This window comes from Vipera ursinii (assembly GCF_947247035.1).
Source record: "Vipera ursinii genome assembly, chromosome: Z".
Classification (NCBI taxonomy): domain Eukaryota; kingdom Metazoa; phylum Chordata; class Lepidosauria; order Squamata; family Viperidae; genus Vipera; species Vipera ursinii.
Window position 1 is genome coordinate 92,367,929 of NC_139517.1, and position 19,509 is coordinate 92,387,437.

Below are 19,509 nucleotides of genomic sequence, written 5' to 3' on the forward strand. Positions count from 1 at the left end.
TGGTTGTATCTTATTGATTTTTGTTTGCTAATCACAAATGTAGCCTGTAATGTAATGTATTACATACCATTTTATAGAAATCTGCAGTTATTACACAATAATATTACCTGCTGCACCCATGAAAGAAATATGGAACTCTTACTGAAGCATATCCAATATACCAAGTACAATTGAAATATCTGTGGAGATCCAAAAGTAGGGGCTCTGCTGCTTCGAATGCAGCTCGGATATACCAGCTACTGTTTTACATAAGTGAATGGGAAAGCCTTGTAAGACCATCACATTACATTAAAAAGAAGTTGATTCCAGAATAGAAAAACATGAACTACTTTTTGGACTAATAGATATTTTAAATTTTGCTTCACATTAAATTTGTACTAATGGCAAATTTTGTGAAAGCAACGGACAAGGAAGGTGAATTTTTTTGTTATTTGAGTCAAATGTTTCCAAGAATAACTAATGTTAAGATCAAGGAAGGGATTTCTGTTAATCCACAGATTAGATGGGTCTTCAATGACAAGCAGTTTGAAGATCTGTTAGTGCTGGGGTCCCCAACCCCCGGTCTGTGGACCAGTACCGGGCCGCGGCATATCAGGAACCGGTCCTCACAAACAAGAAAAGCCTCATCCACAGGATGCAGGCAGCACACAAAACCACGCCCCTCCTGTCCGTGGAAAAACCTTTCTCCATGTAACCAATCCCTGGTACCCAAAAGGTTGGGGACTTCTGTGTTAGTGGGGCCAGAGAAAATTGCCTGGAAAGCAATGGGTTTCACTGAAAGTTTTCTTGGCATCTTCAGAGCACCAATTCCATTCAACTGGTTGACAAGCTTCTTGCAGCCTACAAGTACAACATGTAACTGAAGATTCATTTACTGCATCCACACTTAGACTTCTTTCCCGAAAGTTTAGGTGCAATCCGTTTCACCAGGACATTGCCATAATGGTAAAAACAGTATTAGGAACCCTATTACTTGGACACTGCAGTGAGATACGTTGGACACTGAGTACAAATGAAAATAGGTAGCAAATCACTTTTGGCTCTGTTGAACTCACACAGTGTTAGAAACATAATTTGATTGAATACATTATATTCATTAAAAGTGAAAGTCATATTTCTTAAGGTTCCTATATGTATATGACATTCTGAAATCATATTTGTGATCAATTAAAAGGAATCTATCAATCTCCAAAGGTTTTTCAGGAAGCAAACTTAAAAAAAATGTTTCCAGAGATATTCCAAGAGAATAAAGTTAAATCAATAAAATTTCTCTCCCTGTCAGAATCCATTTATATCACATTTCATAATTGTATAGGTAGAACAACGTGCTATTACTGGGGATTCTGCCATCTCTCCGAGGGGGGGGAGAGGATGGTTACTAAAGCGATTTTCAAACAACAGGGGATGTTTTAACGGGGGAAGGGAGGGGGACAGACAGATCTGGTTTGTGTCTTCATTTACAACTGAAAAGGGAAGCAATAACCATAAAACCAAGGAGAGTTCCCTTTCCCATGGAAGGACCTGACACCTAGCAACTGACGACAGCCTGACCAAATGGATGAGGGGAGGGACTGGAATGGGAATGGTTTATATAGGATTGAAATGTAACTTTTCTCAGATTCCGTCTTGTATTCCCACAATCGATTCCTTCCTAGTAAACATTTTCCTTTTGGACTAAACTTGCATCCAAGAGTTCTTATTTCCTAAGATGTGGATTGAGGTGGGTCCTGACACTCCCATTCTATCTATAGGCATGTTTAGCCTGGTCTTGCATCCCTGGACAGCTAGTATTGCAGCACATGTAAACATTAACATTATTATGTGATTTTATATACATTAACTACATTATACCTATATTTCATAAGCAGCCCAAGACAGTTCCTCTTCATTCAGTGAGGCCCAGGCAAACCAAAAGTTTGGACTCCATGGTTTAGACATCAATAAGCCTTTTTATGAATGTTTTTTTAAGTCTACATTTATTCATTTAATCTGACATTGAAATTATTTATGTTCAGATAAATATATTATCAAACTTCCAACAAATATTTTAGAGGCATTTGCTTACTACATTTATGACATTACACATTGTATACAAACAGCATGTGTTTTATGTTGTTATATCCCTATTCTAGAAATGCTGTCTTTTTTTCTTACAGAATTTCAGAGACTTTTTAAAATGTGTGCAAAATTTGCATTATTTAACAGCTGTGTGCTGTCTTTGCTCCTTCTTTACCCTCCCTATTTTAAATCATGGGAATCAGGCTGAATTTTGCTCAACTGTGCTTTTGTTTTCTCCATACAGAGAACCCACTATTCTCTATTATTGGAAATCTAATAAGTAGCTTTTTGTAGCAATTACTACTACTCTTTAATTGTGATTTAGAAATGAATAGAAGAAACTTTTTTTAGTCAGTATATTTTCAGTTCAGCAATAACGCACTGAATATTATTCTGATTCAGTTTTGTTATCCACCTATGGTTCATCATATTGAGTTTTAGAAAATAATTTATTAAATGATTTGCTTTCATTTCTTCTGGTCTCCAATCTGAAGCAGATATAAAGGTGTAGAGAATGAGGTCAAATTACAAGGGAAAGTCTTATTTTAGCAGAGCTGGGCTCCCAGTGACAGAAGTGAGCGGGTTAAAACTGAGGAAGGATACATTAGCAGATGGAAGAGGTTGTTACAGGTAGTCCTTGATTTATGATCACAATTGAGCCCCAGATTTCTGTTCTTGAGCAAGGCAATTATTAAGTGAATTTTGCCCCTTTTATGACCTTTCTTGCCACACATGTTAAGTTAATCACTGCAGCTGTTAATAATATGTCATTAAGTGAATCTATCTTCCCCATTGACTTTGTTTGTCAGAAAGTTGCAAAAGTGATTGTGGAACATTGCAACCATCATAATTATGAGTTAGTTGCCAAGCAGTTGAATTTTGATCATATCACCATGGGGATATTGCAACGGCCCTAAGTGTGAAAACAGGTCATAATTCACTTTTTCCAGCACCGTTGTAACTTCACTGTCAGTCACTGAATGAAGTTGAGGACTATCTATACAGACTTTTTAAAAAGATTTTTAGCTTTTCATAAAACTAAATTGGGAAAAAGACATTGAAAAGTTTCAGAGTACCCCCCCTTAATGATGTAATTAATAAAGAACATTGTCTATTATCAAGATTCTGATTTTTAATCTCTAATACTGGACTTTAAAACCAGTTAAAGTCCACGTGAATCTTGCTTCGTAAATCATACTCTTCGGTTAAAGGGGTTGAGAAATACATTAGTGGTTTGCTATTGCCATCTTCTGGGATTTTTTGGGTTTCCCTGTCTGGGAGGTTACCCATCATAAGGCCTATTTAGCTTCAGATAATATCAGGAAGATGTTGCCACCTGCTGTGGTGAAAGCACAGCAGGTATTAACTGAAGAAGTATCTGCACCTCCTCTCTTATCAATGGAAGGCAGATTTTATTTTTTTAAGATTAATAGTGCTTTAGCAGTAAAAATATAGGCCCAATTCTTTATTGAAGGAAGAGTGTTTTTTATGAGATATGGTGAATACTTCATACTGTGGCTACATCAAACGCATTTGATGATAAAGGTATAAAATCAGCCAAGTAGTCCTGGCTCTAAAAAAAAGTCATTAGAAGACTTACTTGCCAATAGCATTTTTTTTATAAGATAAGCTAATACTGTAGTCAGAAAATTATATTTTGTTCATGGCCATTAAATTAATTAAAGGTAGTTTTACATTGAAGAAACAAAAATGATCTTACTAAATTTACATAGTTAATAGCACATTATTAATTTTCAAACCTTCCTAAAAATTTCAATACTGTCTATATTAATGTAATAAACTAATATTCTTTAGTATATAAGAATTTCAGATGTCACTGACTTATTTTTCACTGGGGGACAAATTTGGAATTTTGAGAGTATTTTATGGACCCTTACAAAATAATTGGCCAATCCCCAAATGCCCATAGAGCAGAAAGCAAGATTGTAGTTATCAGACATGTTATTTTCTGTGAAACCTTTTGGACTTATGGGACTTCGAGGTACTAGGTAGTCAGAGTTTGTCAAAGAATTTGTAGATATACAAATGTCATCTGGATATTGGGTTAGAGATAGGAGAAATCTATTAACTTCCATGCTTAAAGGAAGATTTGAATCCAAATTTTTTATTTTTGTCAATTAATCTAACATAACTCCATATGGAGTTTCAATTTATAGTTACACATCTGTTCTTAGCTTTGAGCAATTCTGTGAATACCCATAAAATAAATCCTATTAAATTCCATTATATAATGATGTATATCATTATAGTTTTATAATTTTCACTACTTTTCTTTGAATTTCCTCTCTAGTAACTATATAATAGTTGCACATAAAAGGCAAATTAATAGTATCCAGGTATTTTGAATTTCAACTTTTATCATCTTTTAGACAATATAGCAAACTATAGTTAAAAACTGTATTGCAACCTATCTGAAGAGATAGGTTATCTACTGCTGTTTTGTTTACTGTAAAAAGAAAAGTTGTTTTTTCATTGTTATAATTTTTTGTCTATCTTATCTACAACTAGCTTTGCTTTTTCACATCAACAGAATTTTGAACATTTAAACCAGAAGAACATATAGCCTATTAGAATAGACCATATGCAATATGTTAGTATTACATGTAGACAGAAAAGATTGCCTTAATATAGAAGGTGGTTTGTTTGAAGACCTATGTGGACACATATGCCTGAACAATTCTTTAGATACTGATTCCCATGCCACATCTTAAATGATGTTTGCAGCTTTAAGTATTTCTCCATTTGTTTACAAATTTATCTTAAATTTTCTAGGAAGAAAAATGTCTGTTTCCTGTCATTTAAAGGAATTTTCATGGAGCAAATCAGAAGGATCTTTGGTTGACTTGGATGGTGGAAGTCTCACAAGAAATGATTGGATAGGTACATAACTGACAGCTCTAATACTTGGACAGTAAATGTAATCTGCTGTTGAATTTTAAAAAGAAAAAAAATTCTGCTATCAAAGAAAATAGAAAATTATGGAACTCCTTATATATGTGATTTTGTTCCACCGCTGCAGCCATTGCTTTTTTTAATGTGGTTTTAGGGAAAAGTATTTATCATATTCCCAGAAATAATGGTTTGGTTTTCTGTATATCCTATTCTGGAGATATTCTATAGAAGTAGTAATGGTGGTAAAATTGATGTTTTATCTAGATTTTTCAGTACGAATGAGAATTTTGGAAGAATAAAAATGGCTGCCTTTTCAGCATGAATCTTTTGACTATAATGAAGAGAGGCTAATATAATTCATATTTTTTAAAAAAATATATATAAACAAATAAAATTTGTTAAGAGTATTTAGAGAATAAATGTACAGAGAAGGATGATCAGAATGACTAATCAGCAATTGTAATAGTTGGGGGCTTTTAGTATTAAAATGATAAAAATAAAAAGTATTATTATTTAGTATTTTAAAAAATGATAAAAACTCCTATACGTTCATCTCACTTTCTGGTGATTTCATGGGTAGATGTATGTAGATTTTGTGGCAGTAGACAAAGGGGATTGCCGTTATCTTTTGGATTTTTTTATTTCTATTATTCCTGTAAACCCTTATACTTTCAGTAGTCTCGTATTCATATTAGGAGTACAGGTAGCCGTCAGTATATGACTAATGGGGTCCAGAAATTGAGGAATCCATGTGATCAGATACAGTTTCATGATTTTTATTTGCAGCAGTTATTAAGCAAACACCATGGTTATTAAGTGAATGTCATGGTCATTAAGCAAAGCAATGTATTCCTGTGGATTTTTTTTTATTGCTAGAAACTAGCAAAAAATGTCGTAAATTATGTTCATGTGACAGCAGAATGCTGCAACCAACCATAAAAATGAACCAAGCATCCAAAATGTGGTCCTGTGACCATGGGAATGTGTGCAGATGTCAAAGCTTTAGAACAAGATCATAAGTATCAATGGAGATCCTCAATCATCCAGATCATGGTTGTTCCAAGGTGCTTTTTCCAAAAGGACAAGTGGACTTTTCTTTCTTTCTTTCTTTCTTTCTTTCTTTCTTTCTTTCTTTCTTTCTTTCTTTCTTTCTTTCTTCCTTCCTTCCTTCCTTCCTTCCTTCCTTCCTTCCTTCCTTCCTTCCTTCCTCTTTCTCTCTGAAAACATTTTCAAACTAAAAAAACAAATAAATCCAGTTGCTTTTTGGGAAAAGTACTTTTGGGACAACAGGGTCATAAGTAGGTTTGAGAGGGCAAGTCTGTTATAACTCTGGTTATTAAGTAACCAGTCATAAGCTGAAGGCTACTTGTGATCTCTTATTCAAGCTATTTGCCAGAGCTAGTCTTCAGGCAGCTGCTATTGAGACAATCAAGATAAAGATATAAGATTACAAATGGGGTGGTAAAAGTGGCAAGTTCAACCACTCCTCATTTTGGTTTTATAATTTCAAACTTTGGAATCATTCCATGAAGCCAGTCAGTATGTACAGTTGTGAGGAATACTGCATGCCTAATCAGCCCATTGGCAAATCTAGACAGCACACTAAAAAGCAGAGACATCACCCTGTCAACAAAAGTGCGTATAGTCAAGGCTATGGTCTTCCCAGTTGCAATGTATGGCAGTGAAAGCTGGACCGTAAGAAAGGCTGAGCACCAAAGAATTGAAGCCTTTGAACTATGGTGCTGGAGAAGACTCCTGCGAGTCCCTTGGACTGCAAGGCGATCAAACCGGTCAGTCCTAGAGGAGATCAACCCTGACTGCTCTTTAGAAGGCCAGATCCTGAAGCTAAAACTCAAATACTTTGGCCATCTAATGAGAAGGAAGGACTCACTGGAGAAGAGCCTAATGCTGGGAAAGGTTGAGGGCAATAGAAGAAGGGGACGACAGAGAATGAGGTGGCTGGATGGAGTCACTGAAGCAGTAGGCGTGAGCTTAGATGGACTCCAGAAGATGGTAGAGGACAGGAAGGCCTGGAGGAACATTGTCCATAGGGTCGCGATGGGTCGGACACGACTTCGCAACTAACAACAACAACAACAATCAGCCCATGGCAAGTCTTGCTCTGCTAGCACTTCCATTATTTCTGTGCCAGGAGGAGGTTTATGGTATTTATAAACCTCCTGCAGAAATCCCAAGACAAAAACTAAATTCAAGTTATGCCCTGTCGTATCTCTTACAGGACATAGCAGTTTATGACAGACACATGGCTATAAAAAACAAGAGTGAAATTATGGGCTGGTATTATTAGTGTTATCTCACCATGTCTAGTATATATCCCAAGGGCTTCAACAGTGCATTTTTATACCTAGAGCTTTGCTCAGTGGAACCTAATCAGAGAAACTGTTAGGCACCAGGATAGATAACATCCATCAGTATACATAGATTGTCTAATTGACCACTGAAGAAACTTGAAGCCTAATCTTATTTGAAGAAGATAACAATTATATTCTAAAAATGTTAAACATTTATTCTGATTAAGTCAAATTGTATTCTGGGGGATCTTACTCCTAAGAAAATGTAGAACTACATTCTATACTTGCTCAATTGCTATTTCACAATAACTGCTGATCAATGGTAACATTACATTTAGTGTTTTTGTATTTAAAATTTAAATAGAATCTAAAGTAAATCATAATTTTCCAGATGGACAAAGAAATTTCTAGTTAAAATGAGTTAGGTGGATAAATGTATATTGTTTTCTTTCACTTTATTCTAGGTTTATTTAAATAAATTGAGATGAGAATTTATATATTTATATATTCTCCTCCGGGAGAAGGGCGGTATATAAATTTAATAAATAATAATAATAATATTTCTCTTTCTGATTCCCCAAAACAGACAATAAGGAAAATGAATTGCATCTTAAATCACACTGGACTGGAGAATTTAATCAAGATACCCCTGGTGGGTTTAAAACAAATCCGTTTTGGAAGGAAATGTCAGCATCTAATCCATTTTTAGATGACATAGCTCAATCATGCAACAAAGAAAAAAATAATACACGGGTATCTATCCTGAAAGAAGATCCAGATTTATTTTTTAGAGATTCAAATGGTAGGGATTCTACTGCTTCATCAGGAGATGAATTAAATATTGAATATCTCTTTTGTCGCAAACCTTCAAAAAGATCTGCAAAATCTAGGAGTGTTTCAGATCTTTTAGATATTATAGATGTAAGATGTGAATTTTCTAATACAGAACCAACCAATTATATCCTACCTCCAGAAAGCGAAGCATTTCAGAATCAACGTGAAGCCTATAAGACAGCTTGGTTGAATCAACGACAATTGGCCCGATCTTGCCTGGATTTGAATGTGATAAATCAGGGTCCTGGATGGGCACAGACCCAAACTATAGAAACCCATATATTCTGCAAAGTGAATTATGAAGGTGGTTCAGTGCAGCTTCCCGACTCAGATATTGCTGTTCATTTCCCTGAAGGTCATGTGGCACTTGGAGAATTCCAAGAAGTTGGCCTGCAGGCAATCCTTGATTCTCCACCATCACTTAATGATGACTTTTCAACCACCTTGACCCCTTTGATTGAACTTACCTTGAGCAACCTTAATACTACCGAAGCTATTTTACTAGAGATGAAAATTGCAGCTGAAATAAAAAAGGATCCTTTTAGTCAGGTAATGACTGAAATTGTTTGTCTGTGTAGTTGCAATAAGGAAGGGTCATTTGAAAAAATACCCAATTGTTACATTTATAAAGATACTGTACAAGTGAAACTAACAGATCTTAGTCACTCAATGTATATTGTTGTTGTAGCTCAAACAAATACAGTTAATTCTCTTGTAAGTGTTTGGGAATATATCCACAGAAAACTTTCAGTTGGGATTTATGGACCAAAACATATCCATCCGTCTTTCACTGTTGTGTTTGCTTTGTTTGATCACAACTATGTTCCTGAGAAACTAACAGTATGTGACATTAAAAGGGGAGGAAAGAGCTTGCCTCCAGTTATTTTCCAGCTATGGGGGAAAGACACATTTGTACTGGAGAAACCACAAGACCTCAGCATTTCTGTTGTCTCCTGTGACCCAGATTTTGAAGTGAAGGAAGAAGAACAAAGGAAAGAAATCAAAGAAGAAAAATTGAAAGGAGGTGGTGGAATAATTCACCGTCATTTTCCATTTTCTATAATCTGCAATAGGAAAATACATATTTTTGTCTTCCGTGTTCAAATCAAAGTCCCAGAAAATAAACTGGCATGCCAGTTTTACATTACAACACCTGAACCACCTCCTAAGTTATTAATAGGAATAACTAACAAGCCAAACCGAATTGAAAAACGCAAAGAAATAAAATCTGCACCATTATTATTATTGCCCACCATAAAATATCCTATCTTTCAAGACAAGGTTTTAAATATTACCCGCTATGGTACAGCACTCAAAACAGTGTTACGTCAAAATAAAATTGACTATTTACTAGAATATTTTAAAGGCGATACAATAGGAATACTTGGAGAAGATAAGGTCAAAGCCATTGGACAAACAAAAATTAAGGAATGGTATGTAGGAGTACTTAGAAGAAAAATTGGCCTTGTACACTGCAAAAATATCAAAGTGATAACTGAAATCCAAACTATTGATGTTGAGGATAGTGAAATCATGACCAGTAGCGTCCTTGAACAAATTGCATTACCTTTTAAAAAAATGACTTATATCTATTCATCAATCTTATCCACAGTATCAGAGAACTTAAATGATTGGAAAGCTTTGGCTGATGCTCTTCAATTTTCAGATTTTTCCCGTTATGATTTAAATGCATTACAAATTGAAAAAGAGTCTGAAAAAGTAGCATATATTATGAAGAAACTTAAAGAAATTTGCCATACTCATAGAAGCACAAGACGATTCCTATATGAACTCTCTGTGGTAAGTACTGCTGGGATGGGCTGAGGATGAGGAGAAGCAAATAAGACATAAGTCTTTAATGTGACTTGTTATGATATTGGCCTTCCTATTTTAGCTCATAGCTTGTGAGTTGATAGCAATGATGGTTTTAAATTTGAAAGATTGGGTAAGCAGCAGCTGGAATGCAACTTAAAATAATCTGGCTTGGTACTTCATTTTCACCATCTGTGTTTATAGGTTTGTTTGGATTATAATGAAATTGTTTAAACGAAGCTGAATGTGAAAATACTAGTATTTTGAAACTCTTGTCTTTTTAACCCCCCTTTTCTCCAACACACAATTCACATCCAGCATTAAATCAAATTGGACTTCCTGCTAATCAAGTAATGATGATGAGTATATAGTATCAGATGGTGATTGTAGCACCTTTTTGCAGTGGCTTAAAGCAGCTGCATTACACAATCTCAGGAAAAGAAATAGCTATTATAAGGACTTACAGGCAGGTACTGAATTCACACTTCAATATATTTTGAAGTCATGTTCACTGGAAGATGGTGGTGTTGGCAAGGTCAAGGAAATTTGGTTTTGCCTACATTTTTTGCTTTTATAGTTTCCATAATGTTTGGTTTTATGTATCTGTTATCAAACATCCAGAGTTGTGTTTCTTAAAATGGTGGCCATACAAGTATTGCAAATAAATCAAATAAGTCAATTACCCATTTCATTCCACCAACTACAACTTTGTTTTGCCCCTGAGACTTTCTATGCTTGTTGAATTTTATGGAATTTGATAGTTAAAAATGTCTTGGAGCATAAATGGGAGGATTTTGTCTGTTTAGAATGTCTCATCTGAACGTAGTACATGTTATAGGATAGTTTTGCTTTCAATTATGTGAAGAAATATAAGATTAAAGTATTTAGCAATACTGTCATCATAACCATCATCACTCAGCAGATACTTTCTTTCAAAAATGTATACTTTTCTGTTTTCTCCTTTATTTAAATCTATTTTAATTATAATCAGGCAAATTTCTGCATGTCTTGTGCCGTTCCCAGATTTTAATATAGTTAGATTTACAGATATTAGAATTACATGTATCATTAAAAATAGGGGTTCTGTAATATCACTAATAAATATTTTGTAGCTATAAGAAAGAAAAGGGAAAAAATCAGGAAGGTAAGAAGAAGAAATGAAGAGTGCCAAGTTTTACAATAGGAATAAAAAACCCTTTTCTTGTTTCTGTGTCACAGTGCTTGTTAGCAAAGTTACAAAAGCCATATAGCTTAAAAATAACAAGCATGGCTTTTCTCATTGTCAAGGGATACCTAAGGAATTCTCATTATTTCTCTACAGTTATAAGCAGTTGCTTACAGGAAAAGGATTCTATCTCTTTTTAATAATGTTTATTCTTTAAGAATATGTCATCCTTTTAATTAGATAGATGAACAATCAAGCCAAATCATGTTTGTTTTTAAAATGGCAGTATTGTAAAATAGGAGTACATTTGTAATAAATATCATTGGAAATGTTTTCATTTCATAGTTGGCAAGGTTCAAGAATGGATAAGCAGAACACAGTCATGGCATATAAGCCAAGATACATGGTGTCAAACAAGATGTGACATGGAGCATAAACCATGGTATCCAATTTTGTTTGGAGGACAGGCTAGGGATTTTAGATGCAAGCAACACAATAAGTTTCCCCCATCTGTTTACCCAATCTCGAGGTCAGTAGGAACCAAACAAGATAGCTGAGTCAATTTAATATAATGGTCAAGGTGTTGGACTGGGAGAGGAGAGATTCAGACTGAAGTCCACCTGTAGCCACATGACCTCACTTTATTACTTTAAAATTCTTTGGTCTTGTTTTCTGCTCAGTCTACCTCGTAGGATTATAGTTGAAGGGAAAAAAGGGACATAGGGTACACAGTTCCCTGAACATTTCTGGATAAATGTATTTTAATGAATCATAATGTGTGAGTGAGGCCTATGTAACTAACAGTGCTATTATTTTCTGTTATGGAGTAATAATGTTGGAAATCATTTGGTTTGGGGCTTTCCCATACATCCAGAAAGTGCATTGCCATTATGCAGAAATATTTTGGAAATAATATTCATATTTGCTGGAGATCCATGACACTTTCTCTGTCCTGCATATTTCTTATATAAAAATATTCAGTTTCTGCTAATAATAGATGATATTTTTAGAACCTTTGAATTGTTTACTTCCTCAAGCTTTTACTTACCTTACTCAGTCAAAGGCATTAAAGTAAGACATTAAGCAGCCTTAAAAGAGAATATGGAAAAAAACTAAATATTAGGATACCTGTCATGTAACTTTTAAGTCACAGTCTTATGGTTATAGCCCTTTCTGAGAGAGAGAGAGAGAGAGAGAGAGAGAGAGAGAGAGAGAGAGAGAGAGAGAGAGAGGGAGAGAGACGGAGGGATGGAGGGAGGGAGAGATGCCTGGTTATTTGATTTTTATGCTATTCTTTTATTTATTTATTTATTTATTTATTTATTTATTTATTTATTTATTTATTTATTTATTTATTTATTTAAATTCCATTTATATCCCGCCCTTCTCCGAAGACTCAGGGCGTCTTACAAGCTTAGCAGTAGCCTTCATTCTATGTATATGACTGTTTGTTAGGGCTTTCACACACACCCAAGCAGCATTATTACAAAGTCAGCTTAATTGCCCCCAACAGTCTGGGTCCTCATTTTACCTACCTCGGAAGGATGGAAGGCTGAGTCAACCTTGAGCCTGGTGGGACTCAAACCTGCACTAATTGCAGGCAGCTGGTGTTGCTTAAGGAGGCATTAGCCCACTGCTCCACCATCCTTGCAGCTAAGCAAGCCATAATGCATCAGGGTAAATTTCAGTCAGAATAAGAATATTCCAACATAATGTATAACCCTAATATTTCTACTGTCTAAAATCTCAGAACAATTGTTTTCAGTCTTGAGACCACTTTTCTATTTAAAAAAAACACCCAGATTCATAAATAGCATGGGGAAAATGACTGTAAAAAGATATTGCTTCCAATGGTTATGTTATAATTGTACTATAATTATTTGTTATTAAAAATGTTTGGAAACATAACCATCACATTTGTGCTTGCAGGCACTTTTAAAGCTAGACTGTCAAGGCTTAGTAGCCCGTATTACTCAGGATACAGTTATTTTTACTGCAGCAGTAAAACTTGGGAAGAGCTGGAGAGAATTGGCAGAAAAATTAGCACGACTTACAAAACATCAGATTGATGCTTATGAAACTCCCCATCATGGCAAAAATGGAGAAGTTGCTTCAGAGGTAAGTCTCACAATATTTATCTTGTATTCATAGGCTACAAAAGGTACAATCTATTAAACTGAAAATTGACATTGTAAGAGAAATTTAAAAGAGGAAATCAACTTTCCATGATAAATTTGCAATTTTCCTTCATCCCTTTATTACAGTATGTACAATACAATAAGTTTTTGGTCTCACTATTAACAATACCTATAGTTAAATAAGAAAATGTTGAAAAGAGATAAAAGCTATCTAGTACTTTTGATAGAGACAAGAGAATATATCCTGTATACAGTGAATATAACCTTTTTTTCAAATTATTTTTCTTCAATCTTAAACACCTATCAAATTCTCCTGAATTTTTACTTTAGAAATTACTAGGTAATCCATAACCTGTTGGGTCATTCTTTCAGAGATATTTCTCTATCTAAAGAGATAAATAGAAAGACCATAAGTGGGCAAAAAAGCAGTAGAGGTCAAAGTGACTTCCTTCTGGCTTCCCCATTGACCTTATTTGTGGGAAGCTGGCAGGGAGTGTCGGAAATCATGATCATATGACTGCAGTTAACTGCGGTGGAAGTGTAGCAGCCACAAATTTATGATTAAAAGTGTTGTGGAAGATTCTTGAAATTTCAGTTACACAGGACTAACGTGTTCTGGATTTTGTACATATTCTTTAAGTTAATGAATTTGAGGTACCTTGACTCAATAGTTATAGCACTATGATGTACTGTGGGCTAATTGAAGGTTACAAACAGACAAGAGAGTTTTAATACTTTTTAAATATATGATTGTTCATACCCTGATTCCTTTAATTGACCTAACCTATACAAATCCTAGGTGGCTGATGAAATGGATGATTTAAGTAACATTGGTTAAATTTTGAGAATAGGACTATTTTTAGTTTTGATAACCAATTGTTTTTCTTCTTTCCCCTCCATGTAAAGTCTCATTTACTTCTTAGAATATAGTGTATTGTATTTTCTCTTAATAGTTTTCTATATTTTAGAAATTCTTAAATTTCTTCAGTTTTAGTATAAATTTAAGATGATTCTTGGCATTCAAACTTTTACTGTAATAAATCTTTTTGTAGAATCATAGAGTTAAGGTGGCATATAAATATTGTATCAATCCTTTGTTCTCTGAGGGAAATTAAAGCGTCGGTGACAGCTATACTTTGAATTGTAATATGCATAAATAAGAATGTTATTTTCAGTTCCTGGTTTGCTTGTATCCATATTAAGACTGGACTCTCATATTAAATATGTATTTGTACATGACTGAATTTTAAGCTGTCAGTTTCTGCAGTGTAATATCTGCCTAATATCTGTTATTTGAATCAATATGTGAAAGCATTATGGTTAACTTTAAGAATGCATGAAGTTATTATGTGTACAGTCTACCCACTTTCCACTGATAATAATTTCATACCTTTGGTAATTGTAGTTACCAATAAACCATTATTCTGTCAAATAGTTAGAGCTGCTGTTAGTATATTAAGTATGAAGTATTTTTATTTTGTATCTATTATACTTTTAATGAAGTTCATCTAAAGCACAGGTCTGCAACCCGCGGCTCCGGAGCCGCATGCGGCTCTTTTAGCCGTCTCCTGCGGCTCCCAGTCCTCTGCCATGTGCAGTCCAAAAAACAAAAAAAAAAGTGGGACTAAAAAAGTTCAACCGATCAATTCAAATAAGCAGGGTAGGTGCATATCTCGCCTTGGCTCCACTCTTCAGTCAAACTCTGTTCTGCGCATGCGTGCATGTACGTGCATGTGCACACATTTTTTGTGGCTCCCAGTTTTTCCTTTTGTGAGGGAACCGGTTCCGAGTGGCTCTTTCACTGTTTCAGGTTGCTGACCCCTGATCTAAAGGAATAACAATTTTAAAAGGCTGTATAAAGCATAAAAATATAAAGGATCAGCAAAATTGCAAGATAGCTTTATTATGGTGATCTGTGCTGCAGCAACTGCCAGGAATTGTGCATGATACACAATGTACAATGGGTAGCACACCCTGCATCCTGCCACATTGTGTTTTGATTTAGATTGTGTTATGTTGTTTTTGTTTTAAAGTTGCAATGAGTGCAGAATATACTTGCTGACTTTAGTCACTAGAAATAGAGATGCTGACGGGATTCTCTAACTCCAGTTTGGGTTTCCTGTCTTATTTGTACTGGTTATCCCTATATTTCTGGGTCCAAATCAAAATACCACTTTGATGCCCAAAGCCCTTTTTAGGGTGGGGCCATTGTATTTCCAGGCCTGCTTATGTCTGAGTATATTCTCTCACATATTTAGCTTATTGTGAGTACATATTTTAAGCTATGTTCTATGTTGTAAATAACATGGTTAGATAACTGACTTGAATTTACCATAAAAGCAAGATAGTTGATTGTGTTTTATGAATTTCTGCACAGAGGTCCAGATGTGTATATGAAAGATAGCAGGCAGACACAATTCAGTATCTGACTTCAAATGTTTGTATGCAGTTTTGTCCACTTATTACTGAACTGTTTTGCATCTAAACATGATTCTGTTAAATTTCAGATGATGTGGAAACCAGCTTATGATTTTCTCTATACCTGGAGTGCTCACTATGGTGACAGCTACAGAGATATGTTGCAAGACCTGCATTTAGCTTTGGACAAAATGAAAAATCCTGTGACCAAACAATGGCGAGAAATAACTGGAGCTCTGATCCTGGTCAATTGCATGGAGGTTCTTCGGGCCAGTGCTTTCTCCATGTTGGATGAAGAATAAAATTCATTCAATTTAGAAAGATATTCTATAACCAGTCTTCTTGGAATATTAAAGAGGAATATTAAACAGGAACATTTTCACCAAGAAACATTTAAAATCTTTCTGAAAAGTAATGTCTATAATGTATTCCTTTAACTTGTAAAACATTGAGTCATTGATTTTCAAACACCACTAATGTTACCTCATTTTTATTTAAAGCTATTTTGCTAGTATATATTTATCAAAAGGAACACAATTGCTGTAACTATGATTTGAACAGAATTCTGATAGAGTGCAGAATACTATATTCAGGGAAAGAAATGCAATACTGATGTTAAGAAGCAAATTTTCTTTCATAGAGCTCTATTGTTAATTCTATCAATTATATATAGTTAAGACTGCAGTTCCCAGAATTCCCAGTCCCCATGATTAACAACATAGAAAAGTGTTTCTCAGCCTTGGCAAATTTAAGTTGTGTAGACTTGAACTTTCAGCCATACGAGCTGGAGAATTCTGGGAGTTAAAGTCCACGCATCTTAAAGTTGTCAAGTTTAAGAAACTGGTATAAATCAGTGAGCTTGGAGACAAATTTGGGAAAGCTGTTTTATAATAATTATTGTATGTATCAATTGAATATATTCCCTTGAACGTATGGACTGGCTATTGATTTCCAGCAGAAGTTAGGCACTGAGCTATATATCTTTATAAACTGAATCATGATTCTCTTAGTGGGAGCTAAGCATGAGACACTGTAAAGATTGTCTAAATTCAAGAAAGCCTTCACTAATTCAACTATTTGTTATCTAGCTGCAGAACAACCAACTCCTGTAATTGTGTACAGGTTTTTCTTGATTTAGAGCATGGGTGTCAAACTTGATCATGTCACATGATATATTACAACGTTTTTTGCTTTAGTGGAGCCAGGATGAGTGTGGCATGCATGTGACACATCTGACCCATGGGCTACCAGTTTGACACCCCTGGTTTAGAGCATTTAATGATACTCGTCTTTCCTATCAACCTGTGTGTGGGTTATTTTGGGAGTGTCAGTTCATTCCTAGCAAATTAGAAACATCATATCTGTGCGGTTGTCCCATCTGCTTTTCAGCTATAACATTATCAGTCTTGTGTAATATTGGTCATATTTCTAGAGAGCTGTGTTCTTGTTCATGGGCAGGATGAATTTTCTAATGAAAGCTGCTTATTGAAAGAGGAATCATAAATGCTTGCTTTTTTAATTTAAAACATAGGAATTCCAAAATTCATACTGTATACTATTTTTTCATAGTTCTCATTAATTAATGAAAATATATTGTGACAAAAAAGGTTTAAATTAATTCCTATATTTCCAAACTAGCTATTGTTGCATCAAGACTTTTATATGTTATAATTTACTTGTGTATTTTGCTTTCAGTATTTTTTATTTTTGCTTGAATCTTAAATTTAATTGAAGTCAAATTTAAAAAGATGAATGCCCATTAACTTGTTAATGGCTGTTACATTAGTTACTATTTTTGTCTTTTATGTTTCAAAAATTACACAATGACAATAGTGGTTAGAGACTGAAGTTGCCTGCCACTTCAACTAATATTGTTATGTTTGTGAAACTGTTGCTACTATTGACAATGTTAAGGCTGCTTGTCCAAATACTTCTTAACAAAAAGTTTTCTTTTGGAATTCATAGAGGTCTTCATTATTGGCCTCTATTTACTTTTTTAGTGAGAAATATACAAAAATAAATGGAAAATTAATTAGAAATTTCAATGTATAAATGACAATCTTACCTCATTTAACATTTTATTAAAAAAATTAATACTGTCAGTAATGTGCTAATTATGCTTTTGTAGTTCTAGTTATTTTTAATATTATAAAAACGGGCTCGGGGAATTATTGGATATATCCATGCTGGTTTGTGAATGAGTGGATTCAACACTGAAGAAAAGGTCTTTCAGGACCTCCCATTATAGAGCACACAGGGATGTTGGCATTTCCTGGTAATATGCTATTTAGATACCAATCAGGCTTGATCCTATTTAGCTTCTTAACCTGATAAGGTCAGCCTTATAATGCTATCATATACTTTACTAGCAGACCTATATGCTAGTTTATATCAGCACAAGATTCTGTTTATCTTTTTGTTGACTCAGTTGACATAGTATGGTTAATAAAGTAAGTTAAAGATCTGATTATTGTATTTACATAATTAATTAAACATGATTAGAGCTTGGTGGGCAAGGAAATTGGTGCCTTTTGTTTTGACTTGGACAAATCCCTACAGTTTTCTAGATAAAGTGTTGGAAGTGATTTGCCATTGTTTCTGGTTTTTAATCACAAACCCAGCTGTTTAGTTAAAAATGCAGTGTGTTATGAGTACCTAGAAAAAGAGTTGATTTGATAGTTAAAATACACATGTTGTGTGAACCCAATTGTTGAGAAATAGAAGGGAGAATTTGAAAAATGGTGGAATAAAATGGAACAATAGGATTTTTTCCTTGCTATCTGCATTTCAAGATTTCCAGGCATATTTGCTGAGCATAGTTTCAAATTACAAAGCATTTGAGACTTAAAATGGTTTTAATCTGTCAGAAATATCAAGTTATAATTTTAAATGGATTGGGGGTTTTTGTATTGGATTTTTAAAAACATTTCTATGACTTCATAATGTATTTACAGTATGTACTTTTAAAACTGAAATTCTAATTCTGTTATGGAAGCATATGGGTAACCTAAGCATTACTAATATTGTTATGTTAATACATGCACAAAGAGTAGCAATATTGTAGTCATTGTGAAGTTAATAAATGTACAAAGCATGACAATCATAATTTGCTAAGCATTTTGTATTTTTCAAATATCTTCATTGTAGTGTACATATTACATATAAGAGAAATGTATGAAGGTTAATGTTCTTATGTGGAAACACCTAATTTGGTGATGAAATATTATTGGGAAATAAAGCATTATACTTATCTACACTCATTAAAGAGATTCTTCCATTTGTTAATGTATAATATGAGCAGCACATCATTGTGTTAATTGCTTCTGTGAGGAATTCCAATTATAATATTTCAGATTATGGATGAGATGAAGACTGCACTGAAGTGTACCTTAAACTGGGGAAAGAAAAGGGAACCCTCATCTCTGAAGGAATGTCTGATTAAACAAAGATTCAGTATTTGAAATGTATGCTAATGTTGTTAGTTATTTCTTTTTTAAATGTTTGTGCATTTTGATTGCATGGACTGCATTTTGTTGTTGTTAGTTGCGAAGTCGTGTCCGACCCATCGCGACCTAATGGACAACGTTCCTCCAGGCCTTCCTGTCCTCTACCATCTTCTGGAGTCCATTTAGGCTCACGCCTACTGCTTCAGTGACTCCATCCAGCCACCTCATTCTCTGTTGTCCCATTCTTCTATTGCCCTCAATCTTTCCCAGCATTAGGCTCTTCTCCAGTGAGTTCTTCCTTCTCATTAGGTGGCCAAAGTATTTGAGTTTCAACTTCAGGATCTGGCCTTCTAAAGAGCAGTCAGGGTTGATCTCCTCTAGGACTGACCGGTTTGATCGCCTTGCAGTCCAAG

The 19,509-nt window shown here is 34.6% G+C and overlaps 1 protein-coding gene across 4 annotated transcripts in view; it reads left to right on the top strand.

The window, feature by feature from the left end:
* The window catches only part of MACC1 (MET transcriptional regulator MACC1), a 75,956-nt gene extending 57,060 nt beyond the window's left edge, over positions 1-18,896 (top strand). For 3 of the 4 annotated variants that reach the window (XM_083379392.1, XM_083379390.1, XM_083379391.1), the window contains 4 exons: positions 4,852-4,959; positions 7,870-9,917; positions 13,024-13,212; positions 15,740-18,896. In XM_083379392.1, the coding sequence (XP_083235518.1) occupies positions 4,860-4,959; positions 7,870-9,917; positions 13,024-13,212; positions 15,740-15,952 (2,550 nt within the window). In that variant the 5' untranslated portion in view covers positions 4,852-4,859 and the 3' untranslated portion in view covers positions 15,953-18,896. The remainder of the gene's footprint in view (positions 1-4,851; positions 4,960-7,869; positions 9,918-13,023; positions 13,213-15,739) is intronic. The other variant, XM_083379393.1, reaches the window with a different exon arrangement.
* The last annotated feature ends 613 nt before the right edge of the window (positions 18,897-19,509 follow it).